Consider the following 22,508-nt stretch of genomic DNA (forward strand, 5'->3'; position numbering starts at 1 on the left):
CCATGCGAATATTTCGAGTAGGTATACTAGGTATAAAGTTATTTAACTTGTACCTAGTCAAATACCACGGCATTTTATTGTTAGAAGTTTAACAATGGAGTCCAATGAACCATGTTCGAGTTCGAGAAGAAAACGGAAGTTCCACTTTCATTCTTTTCAGCCATTCCTTTGTTGTCAGATTATTCGCGCTCGATTCGTGTAGAGCGTTCTAAATCTCCTCTTCGAATTGTCTGCTGTGAAAATCTCCGTATTTCGCGTCCTAAGATTTTACTCAAACACTTGAGTGATTTAGATCACAAAGTTGTTTGTCTGTTGCAAACAGATTCAGGGTGAAATTCGATCGTCAAAAACTATACAGTGTTTTCACAGTATTGCACGGGCGTCCATGTCTTACATTTTACGTGCTAACCCATGAGCACGCTCGTGCAATGTGATGTGACGATGAGTAGCCTGAAAGCCTCTTATTGAACGCAACTACATATTTCCGAGGTACTCGACTAAGTTTCCATTAAATGTGTTCATTCATTTCGTAAATAAACTTTTCCTAGAAAGTTTAATTTTGCGTTTCAAGTTTCAAACAACCCCCGAGTTTGCAACAAGAAATGAAAATACAGCTACATTAATTTAACAACCAATTTTAAGTAGATACACGCGTACTCGTACTTATTAAGAACAGTTAAGCAAGCAATTAAGTTAAAATTGTACGTCGGAATTAAATTGGCAACGTCGAAAATCGTCTCGTTATGTTACTTGCTGTTGTAAAGAAATTCTAACTTTAGTATGAATACAGAATAAAAAGCTAAAATACACACTCTCGCTTCATGCTTCTTAAACGTCTACCTCTCGACCTTTAGCACCATATGATGCAATCCAAGCAAGAAGGTCACGATCACGTACACAACTTTCATGAAAACTATATACATCACAACATAAATGATAAGGAGCGCTGAATATTTGTAGTAGTAATTGGGGCAACTGTGGAATATAATCACGCATTGCATCAGGGTCTTATCGGCGGACAATGACGCCACCGAGTTTATTCAACATTAATTGGATAATGGAATTTTACGTCATTTTTTCCACGTGTGAAGTTTCCTGTTGCTGTTAATAATTTGTTTACTATCAATTACTGTTATTATGATGCGTTTCGTGTTACTAATGACAATTATAAAGCAAAGTTTAAGCCACTGTCTGTTGGTTTGATTGCGGAAAATTTGAAAACGGATCTAGAGTTTTTCACGGGTTAAGAAGTGTTATTCTGAAAAACGAAACATTTATTCAAGTTGACCGACAGAAGGATAGACGGGGGGTTTCGTTTGTTACCCTTCCATATATGGATGGACGGGGGGTTCGTTTGTTACCCTTCCATATAGGTAGATGTGCCGTTCTCGAAAACCCAAAAACAGTCGTTTGTTTTATGCAGATCGTCAGCATTGATTCCTTTCTCGCATCGCATCCCGGTGGAAAATGAGGTTCTTACGCAATTCTGAACACGTGCCTTGGAAAAGTAGGTTATTTTACTTATTTTTTCTCAATTTAGGACTCTATTTTAGCTTCCTTTTGCACAAATAATGTTAAGCAACAAACACACATAATCGTACAGTACCGGCCAGTAGTATTCCACTCAACTTTTTTAATACACCTGTACTTACATCAATATTTTAAGCAGGTATTTAAGCTTCAGGCCCCCGTTCTATGAACGTTTTCTGTTTTAATAAAAAAAGAAACAGTATAAAGTTCGATGCAGCTAGAAACAAATAGGACTGGTTGTTGTTAACATTGAGGGTATCCTGAGCATCTAATGAAATCAATAAAAATCAAAAAAACGTCTTGCGCTCTTAGCTCTTGCATAGCTTCATTTTACCTATTTATTCGGAACAATGACGCGTAATAAGGAAGAGTTATATTGAATTATCCTATAACGTGGATCGTGTCATGAATTACCCTGCAGGAGTGCCGTGTTGTGTTGTCGTTGCGAATGAATCAGCTGAGCGGCTCCTGACTCTCCCATACCTTACAAAACGACTCTCCTTTGTAACCAGTATAAAAGAGACCGACGTTTATTAGAAATTATGTTTAATCAGAGTTCACTCACATACTGGTTTGTTGAATGAGGCGCTAGGTACACGCTGGAAATAAAGAGTGAGGGGGGATTAGGATGTTATTGCAACCGCTCGCTGAACGCGGGCGAGTCAAACACTTTAACCACACCGTGTAACTGCGCTGCCCAATATGACAACGGAACTCGAAGCCATGGTAATGCTGGTTCGTTTGATTCGCCTATCAGCGATTGAGACATTACCACTGTTTGTAGGCACAGCGTCGCGGCGTCAAGCGTCAGTAAACGCGCACTCGCCCCGCCGCCTTGCCGTGTCTTATCACTCTCGCGAAACACGATAATCTACAGTATCAACGATCTTGATTAACCTCAACGTGGACGTGAAGTGTTTTATTGGTGCGACGATCTGTAGATAACAGCAAGAAAAGTTGGCGTGCCATTGCTCTGTTTACGTTCGTGACTACGCATAATTTTGTTTATTTGTGAAATTCTGGAACGATTTTCCGATTGCATTAAGCGTTTCGGCTGGTTATTTTGCTCAATAACTTACCTATATGAGAAAAGTGGAACAACATGTTATTGCACCATTTTGAAGTATTTTCAATGAGATGTTTATCCTTGTATAGTGTTAACTCAGATTATAAGTACGTTCCAAGAAGCAACGTCATTATGCATTAGTCATTTTATTTTTTAGTTAGATATTTCCACTCGTTATACAATTTATTTTTGAGTCTATAAGCGTGCTCTCAAAACACTTGGGTTATCAAGAATTATTCAACATTTCAACTCGGTATTTTAAGTTGTTTGTAAGTGGCAACTTACTGCCCAATAACATAATTATCACCTTCGTGTTGTTTTAGACATATAGAGTCGTCAAACCAAGCTAACTTTTCAGCGATTTCGATAGCACAGACCGTGCAAGTGTTATATTAAACGTCAAACTTTTATGAAATTATGTCGTTTAACATATCACTTGCACAGTCTGAGCTATCAAAATCGCTGCAGAGTTAGCTTGGTCTGACTCTAAATAGGTCTTCACTATTAACTAATTGCCGGTTTACACCTGTAAAATTGCGTCTTTATAAAACCTGCATCAGTCAGGTGGTAGTGGGGAACAATCATCTTTCACTTGCGTTCGTTTCATATCATCTCTCACACAGTCCATCCACCTTTTCTTCGGTTTTCCTCTTCTCGTACTTCCCTCCACATTCATTCGTAATACCTTTCTCGTCACATAACTTTCATCCCTCCGCATCACATGCCCGTACCACGCTAGGCGATTTGCCCTTACTTTTTCTGGTTATGGGTGCAACTTTCAGGCTTCCTCTTATATACTAATTCATTATCCTATCCATTCTCGTCACGCCACACATGCATCTTAAAATCTTAACATTCTCATCTCCGCTACATGCAATCTCTTTTCATCCGTCACCTTTAGACATCGGTTACACGCTAATTCTGGCGTCAGTTCAGTCCATCAGTCTGGTCAGACTGACGGGAGAATTATCGTGTAACACGCGGACTGATGGACTGATGGTCTGGATTTGAAATTTTTAGATAATATTCGTCAGTCCATTTTGAATGACAAAAAACTGATAGGAGACTGATCGTGTAACCTGTTCGTCTCATTCTCGCGTCAGTCACCATATTAGACAAGACTAAATGACTGTGTTGCGTTCTGTGTCCAAACGGCGACTGTGTCGTAATTTTATCAGTCTGTTGTCAGTCTGGACTGATCGTGTAACCGTGTCCATTTTCCATCATTCTGGCATCAGTCAGAACTCGAATGGACTGATGGACTGAACGGACGCCAGAATTAGCGTGTCTTAGGGCCCAAAACTCTGATACATGACGACAGGTCTTATGAGGTGGGGAACAATGTAGATACGATATTTGACCGATGAGAGATTTACATTATTATGAGGTTTATGAGAGATTTAATTCAGATATTTTTTTTTATTAATATTAATATTTTTCAGACATAATGATACTGGTCGGTACCTACTGTAAAAACACTTTTATCATACCTAAGATTTCACTTTGACTCGGCTATACATAGTTATTCTTTGTTTGCTATTCGTCGATTCGGTGCATTGTTTCACGCCGGTGCTAATGACTTCATATTATATAAACAAAACAAAGGATACGTGATGAATAATAATGTTTTGTTGACATAGTTTAGCTGCGCACAGCAAACTTTCATCAAAACAACCCCTTCCATGGGTTATATAGGTAAATAATTTTTCCTTAACCTTTAACGGTGCAACACAAATTATTAGTTTAACCCTGTGTTAGCGGTTAACTCAAAGTTAGTTGGTTAATTCCGAATGGTGCAAGTGGCCCTTACATTGCTACAATAGTACCGGTGGTTCAAAAAAGTTTAGTAAGTAAAATAATTGGTGATTCTTTGTACTTATTGAAATATTTTCTTCTCAGCTATTTCAAAGAAATCGATCTAGCAGTTTGAAAAGCATCAGCTCATTTCCAAAATGATATAAGGTCCTTACCGAACGGTATTCTAATATACCAATTAAATACAAATATGTACATATCATGGCGGCTTTACAGATACTATAAATCTATGTAAAAACAATGTAATTACATGAGGCATCATTTCTGACATGTTCTGAAAGCACGGAACATAGACAATTGAGCATCAACAGTTACTTTGGCGTATAAGACTACGCGTCAAAAATATTTTCTAATAACTTAAAAACAATGTCTATATAAGTATTCTATTACATATATGATTTTGTACGTGAACTGTATTAGGATTAGGGTTTGCAATCCGAATATTCGGATATTAAAAATATTCGAATATCCGCCAGTAATAATATCCGAAAATATTCGGATAATCCAACTCAAAATATCCGAATAAACTGATATTTTAGATAACACTTTAAAGAACGTTTTTAACTATGTTTTAATACAAAGACGTTACCCCAACCAATTTAAAATGATTACTGTAATAGCTAACATAATATTATCATTAAAACCGTACTTTTTACGTACGGTTTATAACTGGATTAACTGGTGCATAGTAGTAGGGAAATTGCCTAAAACTAGGAATAATCACCAACAACTAAACTAAAAATTGTATTTGTGATATTTTTACTCTGCACGCGTTTCCATCTGATAAAGCGATCAGAGCATCTTATAAGGTGCCTGTGAAACTAACATCTCACTGTTTTATGAGTTCTAATAGCACCCTTAGATGTGCTATAGTCCTAGGTGGTTTTTAGGGTTCCGTACCCAAAGGGTAAAACGGGACCCTATTACTAAGACTTCGCTGTCCGTCCGTCCGTCCGTCCGTCCGTCTGTCTGTCACCAGGCTGTATATCACGAACCGTGATAGCTAGACAGTTGAAATTTTCACAGATGATGTATTTCTGTTGCCGCTATAACAACAAATACTAAAAACAGAATAAAATAAAGATTTAAATGGGGCTCCCATACAACAAACGTGATTGTTGACCAAAGTTAAGCAACGTCGGGCGTGGTCAGTACTTGGATGGGTGACCGTATTTTTTGCATTTTTGTTTTTTTTTTTGCATTATGGTACGGAACCCTTGGTGCGCGAGTCCGACTCGCACTTACCCGGTTTTTTGTTCATAGTTCTACTGACTTACGCAAAAAAAAAGTAAGATGCTAACTTCGCATTATGGCACTCTAATATCTCAGCCGTTATCAAATCCACGCTTATTTTAGCGCTAGTTTTACAAATTATATAACTTGGAATAATTATTTACATTCATTTATAATTTTCCGAAATTATCCGAAATATTCGGATAATACAAATTTTATTATTCGAATTATCCGAATAAGAAAATCGAACGGATATTGCAAACCCTAATTAGGATGTATTCCAGGATGGCAGATACTTTTGTTTCATCCGCTACTGTTGATGGTGACTGTACACTTGTACAGTTATAGGTAACCCTTCTGTGAGAGTGGTAATGTCAGTATAATATCGATTACCAGTCCTGGCATTCGTTCCCCCATGCGCCCTGCAGCCCGGCCGGGCTCCCACTGGGGTGCGTTCTAGGAACTGAAACCTAACACGTCACATTCCCATATATGCATTCAGCGATATAACAATATAACTTCAATCAGGGCAGTATACTACGAACACATTTATTTTACAGTATGTATGTATGAACTCTTTATTGTATAAAACACAAAACAGTTTATGGCACAGCATAGGCAGTAGCAGCAGTAGGCAGGCAGACAAAGGCGAACTAACACACACTAACAGTAGGTATATGTATTTTTAAGTTGACCAAAAATCGGCTTCCGTGCATTTATCAGAAGTATTAAATAAGTATACCTATATTATAGCGTACGTGACACCCTGGCGGCTCTAATCTAAATTGAATATTAGTTGCATCATGCTCCCACCCCACGCCGCTGTGCTGGTGAAGCAAAAACAGGATGCACTAATACCTATAATTTTAATTTCACTGTTATTATCTCAACATCTACGCATTATATCTCAACATCTACGCATTATATCTCAACATCTATTACGCATTTGGAAAATTTTGTAGTAAAAGCCTACATAAAGTCGTGGAAAAGCGTACGTACAGTTGAGTTCATAAATAAAGACAAAGTTATAAATAAGTATTGCTCTTTGAGTTTCGCCGGAAGTAAATATATTTGCAATTTCAGACGCATTAAAACTTTTCGTTAAAAAAGGCGAATATTTTTTCTCATTTCAAGCGTGCGTTAAAATACCTTGTTCGCATAATATTTTTTTATGGTAAATCGACATTGTGTTTGGTACTGTGTTGATTTTAGCGATAAATCGTATTCCCGAACCGATACATAAACAGGAATCGAGCAGTTATGTAACGTGATTTTATAACCCTCGTGATGTTTAACAGCAGTTTGTTTTAAGATTGTAATCGTTAAATTATTATAATCATTGACAAGGCAACACATTTTTTTATGAACGACTGTTTATGATAATGATATTTATATTAGAAATTAATATTATTCTAACTAGAGATGCCCCGAATAGTGAATTTGGCCGAATACTGAATTTTCGGTCCCTCTCTCGGCCGAATACCGAATATTCGGCAGGACATGCGAACATTTTGAGTCACAATTATTATGAAAACTGTTCGCCAACAAAGCACAACGTTTGCTAAGATATATTTTTATGTTGAAACGAATTAATGAATTTAGTTAGAGTCAATCAAATCAGACGCATGATAAAAATAAAATATTTAGTAATCAAAAAATGCTCAAAAAACGTGCCTTCGTATTTAACTTCTGTCCAAGAATACAATTTGAAATATTAAATATACCTAGTTTTTGGTTATTTTTTGTGTAATTTTTCATTTTAGGTAGGTGCAACAGATATGTATTCGGTATTCGGCCGAATAGTAGGCAACATTCGGCCGAATACCGAATACATATCGGCAAAGTGGCCGAATAGGCCGAATACCGAATAGTTGCCGAATATTCGTGGCATCTCTAATTCTAACATAACATTTGTAGTTAGGACGCGCTACGTAAGTCACAGTATCAAATTCAGTTAGACAGGTCTTTACAACTTCACCTTGCCACTGTCAAGGATATCCACTCATTCGGACGCTTCCTCACTTCACAAAACATTATCTCGGAGCCCCCGTCCCCAGTATAACTTGGTCCCGTGACTCGTAACGACTAAACGTAATCAGGAGTAAAGGTTAAACTGGCCGACTCCTTTAACTGAAACTGTAAGAGTAACAAGGTTACACGTACGTGGATACGTTGTAAACAGAGCAAAGCCAACGCACGCGTTTACCGCGGCTATTGAAATTATATCAGCTGTTTTAATTATTCACAGCCAGACTCTATCGGACGATTATAACGTTTTTGTTACATTATTGTGAGTGTAAACTATAGTTTGAATGTGCAATGAAGTTCCAAGACATGGCTAATGGAAAATGTGAGGTGTTCGTGGAGAGCTCGAGCTCGAATGGTGCGTCGTATGGGAAAGGAGACAGACACACGGCAGCGCCTAATGAGTAAGTTATACCTAATTGAAGAAGTTTTGTACGTAATAGAGGTTTGGTATGTACTTGGATGCAAATAAAGATCTATCTCTCTGTCTCTACAGAATTTTGTATCGTGGTTGTTAAATATTTATAAAACAATCTACTAACAGTTACGCTACGTCTTACGTAGGCGAACAACGCGCGAACGCGGCGCGGCGCGGCGCGGCGAAAGCGGCCGCCGCCGCGCCGCGCCGCGCCGCGCCGCCTGACATTCGCGTGCAAATCGCGCCGCACCGCGTTCGCAACGAGATCGCTTACGTAGGACACTTCTATGGGCATCAAAGGATTGATTTCGCCGCGCCGCGCCGCGCCGCGTTCGCGCGTTGTTCGCCTACGTAAGACGTAGCGTTAGGTACTTCTTAGTAAAACCTCTTCGGTCGTAATAAATACTTTATTGGAAGTTGATAAAAGTCATGGAAAATGGCAGGGCTTCACAGGAAAAAGTTATCTTAGAATTGAAATAATATTATTAAATTATGTCCAATTTAAGCGAGCAATTTATTGAATGACTCTTTCAAATTACGAGATCTTTCCCCAATCTTTAATAATGTGAATCAATTTCCTGCTTCTTCTGTTTCCATGTAATTGTGCTGTTTCATAGCGTATTTCTGAGAATAGATAAGTCATTGTCACGACCAAGGCCTAAATCTATCAGATCTACTTGTGTTGTCCGATTAGATATCATAAAAGTGTCATCATCGCGATGACGCACGGTTTATTATCAAAAGTTTTCCAGGCGATTTATAAGAGATGACGTTGATGCAATTTTGGCATTAACATTGGAATTCGAACACTGTCGCCATGCGCCTCCATATTATTTATCTGGACAAGCTACCCACAGGCGTTGGTTAAATCCGGACGCACCTGACTGCGGACACTCATGACGTCCGCTGCATTTGGTACGGTTTGACAAATTTACGTGACGGCAATTAGGCTGGCATGCATAGATGATAGAATGGAGCTAGTATCACTTCCGAACTTTTTAAGAACGTTCTGCTGACAATACACCTTATCATCAACGTTAGGTTAGGATTAGGTGATTCATGCCTTCTACACAAACATATTCGATTGTATAAAGGAAGTTCCCTTTTTTCCAGCACTTAATTGAGTTTATGAAAAACTTCTTCGGAAGGAGTTTTTCGGTCACATTGTCTGAAAAGAACGCTCATAACATAAGGCTTGAGACAATTAAGTACCCAAGGATCACCTCTTACGTCTTAGGTAAAATAATTCGACCGCCATCGCCGAGTTATATCCTTTCTTATTTTTTACCCAAAGAATTCAAGCGCAATATCTTAAACTTGACAAGAACTTCAAGAAACAAAGAATTTTTTGAAGCACCGTATCTAGTTACAATCATATAACTGCCAGTTTTGTTTTTACAGTCATTCGTATAAGCCTAATAGCATACGAAATACAAGATGACAAAAAGTCTTATTAAATACGTGCTTAGAACACAATCAGTTGACGAGAATAGCCTGAAATAAGGTTTGTCATCATAGTAGAATGGTTACAGGCTTACAAACCGTTTGCCGAATAAATGACCTAAGTATTCCCTATCTAGGGCAATTTGGGCTCTTATCGTTTACCCGCGTCACACGCTTGACGTAACCCCCCACCAAACTATACAGGATGATTGGTAATGGCCCATCCATCCATTAATAATCCTTAAAGTGAGAACAGGGGCACATAATAAATAATAGTACTACCGTACAGAAAGGACACTTCCTGCATAACCGAAGTTTGACAGCGATTCAGGGACGAATCATGCTATCCATTTCTAATGTATGGCACGATCCCACTTATTTAGGGTTGTCAAAATTCAAGATATTATCTTATCTGTGGTCGTGCACGCAAAAGGACGTCAATTGGTGCCAACCCTAATAATTGCTCGGAGCAATGCTGAGCCTGATGGAGCCGAGTTTGCCCGAAGTCAGGAGTGTCTCCCTACTGACACAGGGGCACTTTTCTGGGACGTCCTTCCAAAGTTCGGAGCTTTGGATAGACACTTGCTAATTATAGTTCGTTTTTGTAGCATTAGAAAGAACTTGCAAGAAGGTAAGCGATTTTAACAAGTCTTTTAATTGAAAAACGCTTTTTAAAAATCAAAATTTAATACTTATGAAAGCAGAAGAATATAAATGATCGTATTAGATTCATAATTGTTACATATTTGCCGTAACTTATTTTTAAAATGTGTTTTTCAATTAAAATACTCATCAAGATTGTTTACCTTATTTGACTTATTTCTAATGCTAAAAAAACGAACTATAAGGTTGAATAAATGTGTCACATTTTCATGTGGTTGAATAAATGTGTCGTGTTCAACTATGTAAATAACCATCACGTAAAACTACCCCATCAACCGAGTCAACCGTTTTAAGTGGCGAGGCTAGGACAATTAAATGCCCTATGGTTCTAGCGGTTTAGCCCTAACACTAACAACCTGTATACCCACGGTACAGACTGGATGGTTCGCGTGTCTGCACACAGTTAACTTTACACTTTATACCCCTGTTACTATATGTATGCAGCAATTTTACTTCCACCGATCCAATCAAACTTTCCATGCCGCGATTGCTTCTTTAAATAACACTTGCGTTTCTGGAGTGTTATTTTTAACGACCTGTGATTTTTATTTAGGGCACACCAGTGTTTTTTCTGCCGATTGCACTTATATTTGTATATAGAAACGTGCGTACTTCTCAAACATCAAACAGTTTCCACATTAATATTAGTTTAGCAGGCGAACCTGCTTAGAATTAGAAATTAGGAAAAATGTCCGTCCCGTCCAGTTTGTAGGTCGAATCATTACAACTTTCCCTGGCGTCATAGCTCTTTGCTGTTATTCTTCACTCTCTCTTCTCACGAGTGAACCAATATATGTATGGTCTCTGGGTACATGTAGTTGTTATGGGTCAGGAGGTCACATTTCTATTAATTGAGTGAAACGCTTTGTAAGTTGTAAGCGACAATACAGGGCCAGCTGACGTGCACGGAGACATGCCCGCCATAACGCTGATTTAATTATTTTTCCAATAATAGAAAAAGCAAATACGTTACACACTTGCCTAGATCCATTGTTATCATTAAAAGTTTACACGAGCATTACAATTATTTCTTGAGGATGTTGATTATAAGGTTATAAGTTAGTAGATTACAGTACTGAATAGGCTTTTGTGTAATGAATTACTTTGATACAGTTTTGTTACATTTGTAACTCGAAATAAATTTAATTAAAACTGCTTATCTAGTCGTAACAACATTGAGATTCGCGTTAATCGAGTTTCCACTTTCCACTGTAAATATTACAGCGTAGTCATTGAATAGTTATTTACGATACAAGTGCGGAAAAGAGGAAATTCGAAACGAGTGGCGATAAATTAATATGTACTGTAAAATAATTGTACAGTCCAAATAATTAAGGGACTTTTCTATTAAGTACCTTTACTTTATTAAAGTAAGTGTCATGGTGCGTGCGCCGTCGCCAATGTAATATCAGGTAGCACTTTAATGACTTAGGCAATACGAATGTTTAGAATTTTTTACGTAAAAATGAACTAAGAAATAAGAATGAATGAGGGTGACATCTTCACTGCGTGACGAAACCCCTAGGAAATATATATATGTATACATATATTAAAAAAAAGAATTAATGAATTGGTTGCGGTATGCGCTACTCTTTACGGGCGCTATATCTTAACAATAAATTGATACACCGATACTGCAGTGTCATATTATTGGCTCGTCGCCATCATTTTTGATTGTAACCGAACTCCCTAAGGTTCTATTTTATACGGGTCCTTTACGGTTTATTGGATAGTAATGCAAATATATATAAATCATAATTATCAATGACACAATTGATTTCTAACAATTGAAACTAGCTATGGAGTACCTACTTATAGAATTTTTTTTAATAAATAACGGTCGCCCTAATTCTACTAGTTCTGCTGTATATTTCCATACGTAGGAATACCTCTACTTATAAGAAAAACCGACACCTTGACAACACCACTGAAATAGAAACAGCTCAGCTGAATAACTATACTAGCGTCGTTACTAGTTACGTGAAATGCTAATATAAACTATTTTGTTCCAGAATCTTCGTAAACAGATCGCTGCATTTGGAGAACATTAAGTTCTATGGCTTCGATATGGACTATACCTTGGCCGGTAAGTGTTTACGAAGTTGACTACGTACAATTTTATTACTGGAGTTTATAATAACGTTTTTTTTTATATTATATTTTTTATAAATGGTACAAAGTCTAAGGAAAATTCATACCTCGAAAAAATGTACGGCTGAAGTTATCATTGAACGCTTCCGAACATATTGCGACAACTTCGTCTGACAAAAGTTGACACCTGATAATTCAGTTACCACAAAACATGGCGCCATCTAGTTAGGCTGTCCAACACGCGGGCACGATTTTTTCTTAAACTTTAATACCTTTTCTACAAAATAACTCTTTGTTTTGTTAAACTCAAACGTAATTGTACTTTCTTTACAGAATATAAATCGCCACAGTATGAAACATTAGGATTCAATTTAACCAAAGAGAGATTAGTAACCAAAGGATACCCCAAAGAAATCTTAGAATTCGAATATGATCCATCATTTCCAGTCAGGTATGTATACAAATATTCTCAGTTTACGAACAGGGCGCCTAGCCAAGGTGACAATCGTTCGCAGAGAAACGAAACGCTATCTGTCTCTACCGCACTGATACAGAAGACTAGAGGCAGACTAAACTTTTATTTCTTTATACACTCGTTTCTTCCATCGACGAGCTACTAAATAATATTCCATATATAAGCTCTTAAACCAAAAATCATCAGTCTTTATATGTATATACCTACAAACATTTTGTTGGTTTTCCATCCACTAAACGAGGCAAGGAGCGACGGAAACTATCATAGTATTGCCGATAAAGTAGTCATTTGTTTTATCACGGGTCGTATACATAAATTTTTCCCGTTCTGTTTCGTTCCTCCAATGGAAAACACTATACAATTTTAGATTATTGATGTGGGTTAATTTAGCGTATGTACCTTTATAAAGAGTAGGTAACACAACTGGTTATAGGTACACATTAAGTCGTTGTATTATGTATTTGTATATCCTATACTCGAGCATTGATTATTTTAGGACAATTTACTATGTGATCAGTTGCGTTTTCATCGGAATTTTTTATAGGATAATTCCTTAGAATAAAAATATAAATTTATGTTTTCAGAGGCCTGTGGTTCGACACACTATACGGTAACCTATTAAAGGTAGACGCCTATGGTAACATTCTCGTGTGCGTGCATGGATTTGAGTTTCTTAAACAGTAAGTCATTTTAACATTAACATAATAGTTGTTAAGATTATGAAATTGTCTCCTAGTCTGTTTTTAAAAACATTAGTTTAGTACATAAATTCATTATACCTATTTGTTTAAGACTCGCATTAGCATTAGCTATCAAAATGATAAATACTAAACGGCAATTTCATATGTTAACATCCAATAACTACCAGTTTAATCTCATTTCCACATTCTAATACATTTGACTTCTTTTTCAGTTCACAAGTATACGAATTGTATCCAAATAAATTCTTGACATTAGACGAGTCTCGAGTTTACGTATTGAACACGCTATTCAACTTGCCCGAGACGTATCTAATCGCCTGTTTGATTGACTTCTTCACTAACTCCAAGGACTACAGCAGGTAAGCGTCATACATATTATATGTATGTGTGGTTTGTTTTATCATGGCCAATCTAAAAATTATATATGCAGTCCATCAATCACCATTATGACAAGGAAGACTAGCACAGTAAGCACTCGTACCTTTCCTATTTACATATAATTATATACCTAGTATTATATCATATTATATGTAAATAGAGTGAGACCCTTGAGTGTTGTTGCGCGTCGCTAAGAAGTCCATTTCGGACCTTATATTTCGATACATTTTGTGTCCAAAAAGATAACTTTCGACACTAAAGAAAGGTGTCTAATGAAAGACAGAATATTAATTGGATTTCTATGTGAATGTGTTTTTCGGGAACAGACACTTATGTAGGTACCGGTAAATTTTCGATTATTGTTATTTTACGTAATTAACACTTAATATTTCAACATTGCGTACCTACTCACTTCACTAAGAAAATTGTCTCTAGTTACTTGTTTCGTGACTGTTTAACTTTCGGCGTTGTTGAAGTTTGCCCGATTAGGCAACGGACATTCAATCCACATTGCTAGACACGCTCCTAGGTACAGCATAATTGGGAAGTGCGTGGGCAGACCGGACCAGGCTCATTGTTGCATAATATCGGCATGCGAGCTATTCCATTACTCAGCTTCCGCTCTAGATTAGGGGTCACTTCATTGAGTTGACGAAATTTAATACCTTTTACAGTCTTGAAAGTCTGCAGTAGGTTTTGGGTCTCTATTTACCTACTACGTTATTTCTAAATGGTAACAAACCTGTATAAAAAACAAAGTGTAAGTTTACATAGGGGGCTATTCATAAATTACGTCATTTCAAATTAGGGGGGGGGGGGGTCTGGACATCGGATGACGGTAGCATGAAGTAGGAGGAAATGGGGTCATTTGATGCATGATTTTTGGATGATTATAGGGGGGGGGGGGGGGGTCCAAAATCGTCAAAAATCGATGACGTAATTTATGGACAGCCCCTAGTAGTATTGTATGAAATATTATTCCAAATTCGGCCTAACTTTATATTCACTCATAAGCTTTTAACCCCAACGTGAGTATTACAAAGAATTTACACAATTTTATAAAACTGTTTTTTTTTTTAAATAAAACTGACATAGCCACTTTGCAAATGACACTTTTGTGAAAAGTGCCGATGCTCCGTGAACCACCCTGTTTCAAACCATTCCAAACTAGACGTGCGCGCCGGTCGAAAAAACCGGGCGGCGGCGCGCCTCGAAAAAATCTACGGCGGCGGCGTGGGATATTTCAACTTTTCAATAAAAAGACGTATAATGAAATTGATGAAACACCACGCTTAACCGTCAAATCGACAAGGGATAAAAAAAACTGTGTTGTATCGTTTTTTTGGTGTTATTATGTGGTTGTTTATTGTAAAAAAATCATGAAAAAATCTATTTATAATAGTTTTGAAAAAAACATATGTAAAAAAATTATAAAATATGGGAAATATATCAGTCTGTCGGATGCTTCCTTGCAAGTTCTGCGTTTTGTAGGACTTTGACAAAAAGATTATGTTCACACTGGTTCCTAACTTCCCAATATTTATTATATACTTAAATATAATAATCTTTCAAGTAGTGGTAGTAGTAGTTTCCTGGTAGTGAAAGTACCTACGCTACGCTACCAGGAAAGTATCGCTATGCTTTAATATTTGGTGCAGATTATTGTTCTTGGGATGTCCAGTATAGTGGACGTTATCGATTTAAGGGTTAAAATAAATCAAGCCATGAATTAAAAAAAAGGAAACAGTCTGAACGCTAAAGCTAGGCACGTCGCACGCGCTTTATGTCCATTGATTTTAAATTTGTACTTTCTTGCGGGTTTTGTCTCGGCGGAATTTTAAACTTACCGGCGGCGGCGGCGGCGCGCTGACTCCTTATGGCGGCGGCGCGCCGCGGCGGCGCGCACGTCTATTCCAAACCATATAGTTGAAGTAGTCATAATATATCAGATGTAGTAACATTGCAAATAAAGTAGAATAAATAATACCCTATGCATATAGCGTGTCCCAACTCCTTAAACATTCGTCTTAGTGTCGATAAGTCACGTCGCGATCCCGTGTAAACGATTTAGGTCAATCAACACGTCGCTGGAACTTTCCTAACAGCTTTAGCATTCGCTTCAGTTGTACCTTACAGACAAATTTTATAATACCGGTCGCTCATAGCGTGTCCAAACTCCTTAAACATTCGTCTTAATGTCGATAATTCACGTCGCGATCCCGTGTAAACGATTTAGGTCAATCAACACGTCGCTAGAACTTTCCTAACAGCTTTAACACGCTCGGCTGCCCTAAGCAGAAAACAAGTAACCCAGTTTTGACAAATTTTTGAGGAGAGCAAAAAAACGTAATTTGTCTGTTTTGTTAGGTATTTGGTCTAAAATATAACATCTTTTTATACCATTATGTTAAGGGCGATAAAATTAAGCTTATACAGACTTTATTTTTTTATATTCTTGTATATAAAACTTTGTACAGGCATAAAATGTTTTCTGTGTAGTTTACTGCCCGAAAATCTCAGAACTATTCTACACAAATTCAAGTATCTCGTGTTTAGCTTTGAAATAGCAAGCACTTTAGCTTCTTAAATACTAAACATATTTGGCTCTCCGCTCAATAACTTTTCAAATTTTCATGCAATTCTGAAGGAAATGGTATCAAATGAAAGCTAATGACATAAGCTACCGATAACCCATTTTTGTTTCTTTCAGGTTTGTCGACTTCAAAATTTCTGTTGCATAATAAAACGCTTGAAAAAAAAAATTTTTTTATATATAAGTATTTAAAACTCATTTTCTCGTGGAAAATATACTTTTTTTATTAGTAATTGATGTTGCCATCCTCAGACCTTCTGACACATGGTTATTAGTACCTATTTCATCGACTTTATTTATTGCCAGCGATTATTTTGTGATACAATGTCCCATTCCTTCAACAAACCCTCTGTCTTAGTAGATGTGTGTTTTCAAACTTCTAAATTAACGTAAAAAAAGATACGGTCGTTTATGCCAAAATACGTTAGTATTCGACAGTCTCAAGGGAATTAAAATTTAAAAGGTGCCTAAGTAAGTGTAGTAGGTAGCTAGGTCAACGGGAAGTCCCGTTGACCTAGAACTATGAAATGTGGCAAGTAATATTGTCTTACACTATAAGTAGAGGAAATAATCTGAAAACTATAAAGTACCTACAAAAAAATAAATAATTTAAATTTGTAAGGTGGGCGAGTTCGACTTGCACTTGCATTTTTTTATAGTCCTATTTGACAGATGTCTTTGATAGGAATGAGGCGGGTGCATGGCATGGTGAGAGCTGGTGAGTCCATAAAAATCAATATTTGGGGACAATCTTTCACCCATTGACCTAGCCCCAAATTAAGCAAAGTTTGTAGGTACTATGAGTACTAGGCGACGATGCCGACGATATACATACTTGCATAGATAAATACTTAGGTACATAGTTACTTTATTTACTATTTAACTTTACTTATGTAACAAAGTAAAAATCTAATTAAATCCTTCAAGTCAGTTTTACCTATTTCTCATAAAGCAATATCGATTCTCAATATGTTACCTATTAATATGGTAAATAATTGGTGGTTCTCTTTAGTGGCTAGAGTTAAACCAAAAACTGCAGAGATTTTTACAGCACACGCAGTGCAGGTGTTATTTTAAACGACAAACTTCTATGAAGTTATGCTATAAATAACACTGGCACTGAGTGTGCTCTCAACATCTTTGCAGACTTTTCTTGGTCTAACTCTACTAATAGACTCCTCGAGATTGATCTTAGATGATTCACTTTACCACATAATATATGTCTTTATAAAAATTCAATTTCTGGATTAAATATTTCCCTTTTGGTCAATTGAATCCAGTGAGTTATTGTTTGTTTCTATTTTTTTCCAAAACCTTTGGCATGGATACGGTATGATTATGATTTCCTCTTTCTTTGACGAAGGCGTCTATCTCATGCATTCTAGTGTTCTGTTTTCATTACTGTAGACAATACCTACAGATAATTTAAATTATTTTAACAACACTTTTTTCTTTATACTTCAATCTCACAGACTCTTCACGTGTTAGCCTTTGACACGAATATTGCTAAGCAAATTTGTTCTCTATGTATATGTTTAAACAAGGTATTTTCTGTATAACTATGTAACTAATTTCTAACCTAAATTGCAGATTGTATTGGGAGATACTTGTTTTACCATTGTAATAAACTGATTCGCAGTTAGGAACATGTACGCTAAACTCAAGTATCTCAGTCAACTATATGAATTACAAGTATCTCTGTTTAGTTACTTGAATTTAGCGTAGAAATGGGACATATACTTGGATTCAGCGTAGAATACAGGGTCAAAAAAAGATACTTGGATTTTAAAAACATGAATATTTTAAAAACTACACATTATTTTACAATTATGTTTTTGGTGAAAGATGCGCCTGAAATTGTAGATTCCGAAAATCCAAAAAACCCGTTTTTGAAAATTTCCGAGTTACTTGTTTTCTGCTTAGGGCAGCCGCGCTCTTGAGTTGTGCCTTACAGACAAATTTTATAATACCGGTCGCTCATAGCGTGTCCAAACTCCTTAAACATTCGTCTTAATGTCGATAAGTCACGTCGCGATCCCGTGTAAACGATTTAGGTCAATCAACACGTCGCTGGAACTTTCCTAACAGCTTTAGCATTCGCTTCAGTTGCACCTTACAGACAAATTTTATAATACCGGTCGCTCATAGCGTGTCCAAACTCCTTAAACATTCGTCTTAATGTCGATAAGTCACGTCGCGATCCCGTGTAAACGATTTAGGTCAATCAACACGTCGCTAGAACTTTCCTAACAGCTTTAACACGCTCTTGAGTTGTGCCTTACGGACTAATTTTATAATTCTAAATACGATTTTAACTTGCCTGTGATGGCACACATAAATGGGTCAGCAAGGGAGACCATTGTTCTGTGGCCGCTAATACGCATTAGATATGATTTAACGACGCAGCTCTTCTTAGATAGTAAAGGACATAAAGCTTTATTGATTTAAGGAATTCTGTTAAATATTTAGACCGCATTGTGTTGACTATATGTACTCTTTGCCCGAGGTTAAAATATACTTTTCAAAACACTTTTTATCGTATCTTTCACAATTTTTATCAATAAAACGTACTTGAACTTGAAACTGAACAACAGTGCTCGCTGACCTTTACTCCGGTATTGTCTGTCAAGGTGCTTGTTACTCGAATACCTTTAAAGGATTTTTATTTTGTTACATTTGACTAGTGTAAAAAAGTTTCTACGCATTGTTCAGACCATTGATCAATTCGATGCTATTATACTTAACTGTCATAAGGATAAATGTTAAATGTTAATTGCTTGTTCTCTATTAACATGTTTATATTAGAAATGCAGAGTAGGTATATAATTTACATTTTTATTTAAACTTTACAATATTAACCATGTCAAGGCTAATGCTTACTATGCCGTATGTTTCCCATTCTAGTTTATATCTAACGTACTAATAAATGTAACATATCTGCACACCTGGTGATCTAAAAATACTTCTATTTTTTAATATTTTACGTGATTAATTTAAGTAAAAGGAAATCAATATGTCCGATTGTACTAAATATGTGAAAAACCTGCGTTTAAGCCATTACGATAATACCTATGATTTAAGAAGTCTCCATTCTGATCATTCATTCATATGCCTATCATGGCCGACTATTTAAAATACAGGCCACTCGTAAATCTTTTCTCAACGAGATAAGGCCAATAATCAGTTGAGTCTCAATTATACTAATTTACTAAATCTTTTATAGAGAGAAGACGGGAGTGCGCGCAGGAGACCTAGCTATGTCCTACAAATCCATCTTCCAAGACGTCCGCAACGCCGTCGACTACGTTCACATCCACGGCGACCTCAAACAGAAGACCACAGAGAACTTAGACCTATACCTGAAGAGGGATGAGCGTCTGCCAATGTTCCTCTCTAGGATCCAGGAGAGCGGTGCCAAGCTATTCATACTGACAAACAGCGACTACAATTTTACGGACAAGATCATGACGTATCTGTTCGATTTCCCGTATGGAGCGAAGGTAATTTTAAATCATACCAAACTTCAACATATTGTGTTCTCGGAACTTCTGACAGCATTACAACAACGAGGCAGACTGGAGGCATAATATATATGTACAGAGTAAAGTTAGTAGTTACATCTCATAGTAGATAATACATATATGGCGTGTGCGACATCCCGGTGTTTTGCCAAGATGTTCAACACCTACCCTATGTCTACAATCCGACATCCACGGGGATCTAAACCGAATATTATTAGGCTACTTACAACGAACTAGAATGCTACTTAAGTCGGCTGGAATCATATTATATCGACGACTTATTATCGTAATAAACATGCGAGTAACTAACTGGTCATCATTTGTATTTTGTATTAACTCCCCTGCGACAGCCGCGCCCGAAAATAACTTGTTTACGGTTTACTTCATATTGATATCTAAAAATATGTAAGTAACTGATATTTATTTATACACCGTTGAAAAATTCGTTAATCTATAAGTCGAGTTACAAACACATGACGCATGCGATATAAAATATGATTCGTTTCTTCATACGAAAAAAAAGCTTGTAACGATAGCTGATGAATATGTAATTAGGAATGACTATACGGGTCATAAGACGCGTAATTTGAACCTTATTTAGATCTACGCTTGCTTTTCATAATTCTTCGCTATACATTGACACAATTAAATGAACATTTGTAGTCCTACTTGCTGAGAAAAAAGGCTCTCCCAGTCTACAGGTCGGTTGGTGTTACATTACAGATTTACAGTCTTGAAAAATAATGATATAAGTACCCCTATTGATTTTTTTAGCCGGGCGAGCCCCACAGAAACTGGCGGACGTACTTCGACTACATAGTGGTGGACGCGAAGAAGCCGCTCTTCTTCGGCGAAGGCACAACTCTACGGCAGGTCGACACAAGGACGGGCGCGCTCAAAATGGGCCACCACGTCGGGCCCTTGCATGAGGGACTCGTTTACTCTGGAGGTAGGTACTTGCTTGGTTATCATTTAATATGGCAAATAAGACAAGGTTATCGCGAAGAAGCCACTCTTCTTCGGCGAAGGCACAACCCTACGGCAGGTCGACACAAGGACGGGCGCGCTCAAAATGGGCCACCACGTCGGGCCCTTGCATGAGGGACTCGTTTACTCTGGAGGTACTTGCTTAGTCATTTTAGCTTAGTTGTCAAACAAATAAGCAGTACTGTTGCTTCCAATAATTGTTTGTAAAGGTCATAACTGTTTACATTTACAAATATAATTATAATTATCGTAGCATTCGTAGCGTCGATTTGCCAACTATCGTTTAGTTGTATAAATCTTTATTCGTATTTTGTGTGATTTGTTGACTGGTAATTATTATTCGGGCAAATATGATTAGCCGGTATTACTTGGCTATGTGAAATAAAACAATTTAAACAATGTACAAAAACTTAAATTAGGTACTTAAAAGTTCCTTACACATAATAGTCCAGTTGAAATCGATTCTCAGAAGAGTGTAGGAGTAGCATAGTGTTGTGTTCGCGCATTTTATCAGTAGCCACACAAGCAGAACCATTCACCTTGTTATATCTTAACTCGGTGTCAGCCTGACGGTGAGTGATAAAGTTCACACTACATAAACACGTGACATCAGCATATTTCGGACGGACTAATCGCCGGTCATACTAACTTACTAAGTATAATGTTCTAAACTGATTCTTATAGATGCAGAATTTTACCTTCACTGTACCTGTAGGTAGGTACACACATGGAACTATGGCATAATATAGCTGTCATACTTATATGTTGAAGTCGCAAAGATAAAATGGAACTTGGATTGGACAAACAATGGTAATGGTAAACCAATATTAAACCCGTGTTACCCTTCTAAGGCTCAGCCATACAGGAGCATTCCACGGGCTGTCCCGTACAAACACATTTTATTTCCTGTGTTGCGACTTTTCTTTCGGCATTTAAAGCAGGCGATTATTTTTCTGTGCATATTTTTGACCATTTGTGAAAAGGAAACTCATTAATACCTACCTGCAAATCCTGCCTACCTGCATACCTGGATACCTGCAAATCTTCAGAAAATTCGCGTTCGTGCGGGACAACGGTAAACAATTTCATGAAATGCTCCTACTAATAAAATTCCAAAATATGCTACTGAAATGTGAACCTATAGTGTAGGAAATAGAGTTGATTTTGTTTTGTTTGTAAATTTCATGGTATAATAATATACTCCGCCTGGTACTCTATTCCCGTCTTTTCTAGGTCACCTAACTGACACAAGCCTACGTCATCATGCGACAGCGCTATATGATAATATGCGATAGCGCTATATATAGCGGCCATGTTATTGTGACGTAGGCCTGTGTCACTCTGGGAATAGAAGACCATGTTTTATTAGACCATGGTAAATTTAATGATTCAAAGCGAACGCAGTTGAATATGATTTACATTTTATCGAACTGAATATTTTAATAGGGAGTATTACTGCAATGTTCTGCCGCCAGAGTGCAGCACTAATTTGTTTAGTAAACCATAGAGTAACTTAAACAGTTTTTTGACAAAGTTTTCACTGTGACATTGATGCATCAAGGCGGTTTG

General features: G+C 37.1%; 2 protein-coding genes across 6 annotated transcripts in view; one reads left to right on the forward strand and one right to left on the reverse strand.

The window, feature by feature from the left end:
* LOC134794343 (ATP synthase subunit s, mitochondrial) overlaps positions 1–22,508 on the reverse strand; it is a 242,433-nt gene that overhangs the window by 66,367 nt on the left and 153,558 nt on the right. The gene's annotated exons all lie outside the window — the stretch shown is intronic.
* LOC134794327 (cytosolic purine 5'-nucleotidase) overlaps positions 1–22,508 on the forward strand; it is a 42,270-nt gene that overhangs the window by 7,844 nt on the left and 11,918 nt on the right. For 2 of the 5 annotated variants that reach the window (XM_063766115.1, XM_063766114.1), the window contains 6 exons: positions 12,206–12,279; positions 12,618–12,735; positions 13,344–13,439; positions 13,673–13,819; positions 19,655–19,931; positions 20,727–20,901. In XM_063766115.1, the coding sequence (XP_063622185.1) occupies positions 12,206–12,279; positions 12,618–12,735; positions 13,344–13,439; positions 13,673–13,819; positions 19,655–19,931; positions 20,727–20,901 (887 nt within the window). Of the gene's footprint in view, positions 1–2,337; positions 2,456–7,826; positions 8,074–12,205; positions 12,280–12,617; positions 12,736–13,343; positions 13,440–13,672; positions 13,820–19,654; positions 19,932–20,726; positions 20,902–22,508 lie in introns of those variants that run through there. The other 3 variants (XM_063766117.1, XM_063766118.1, XM_063766116.1) reach the window with 3 other exon arrangements.

The sequence above is a fragment of the Cydia splendana genome, chromosome 10 (genome assembly GCF_910591565.1).
Source record: "Cydia splendana chromosome 10, ilCydSple1.2, whole genome shotgun sequence".
Classification (NCBI taxonomy): Eukaryota; Metazoa; Arthropoda; class Insecta; order Lepidoptera; family Tortricidae; genus Cydia; species Cydia splendana.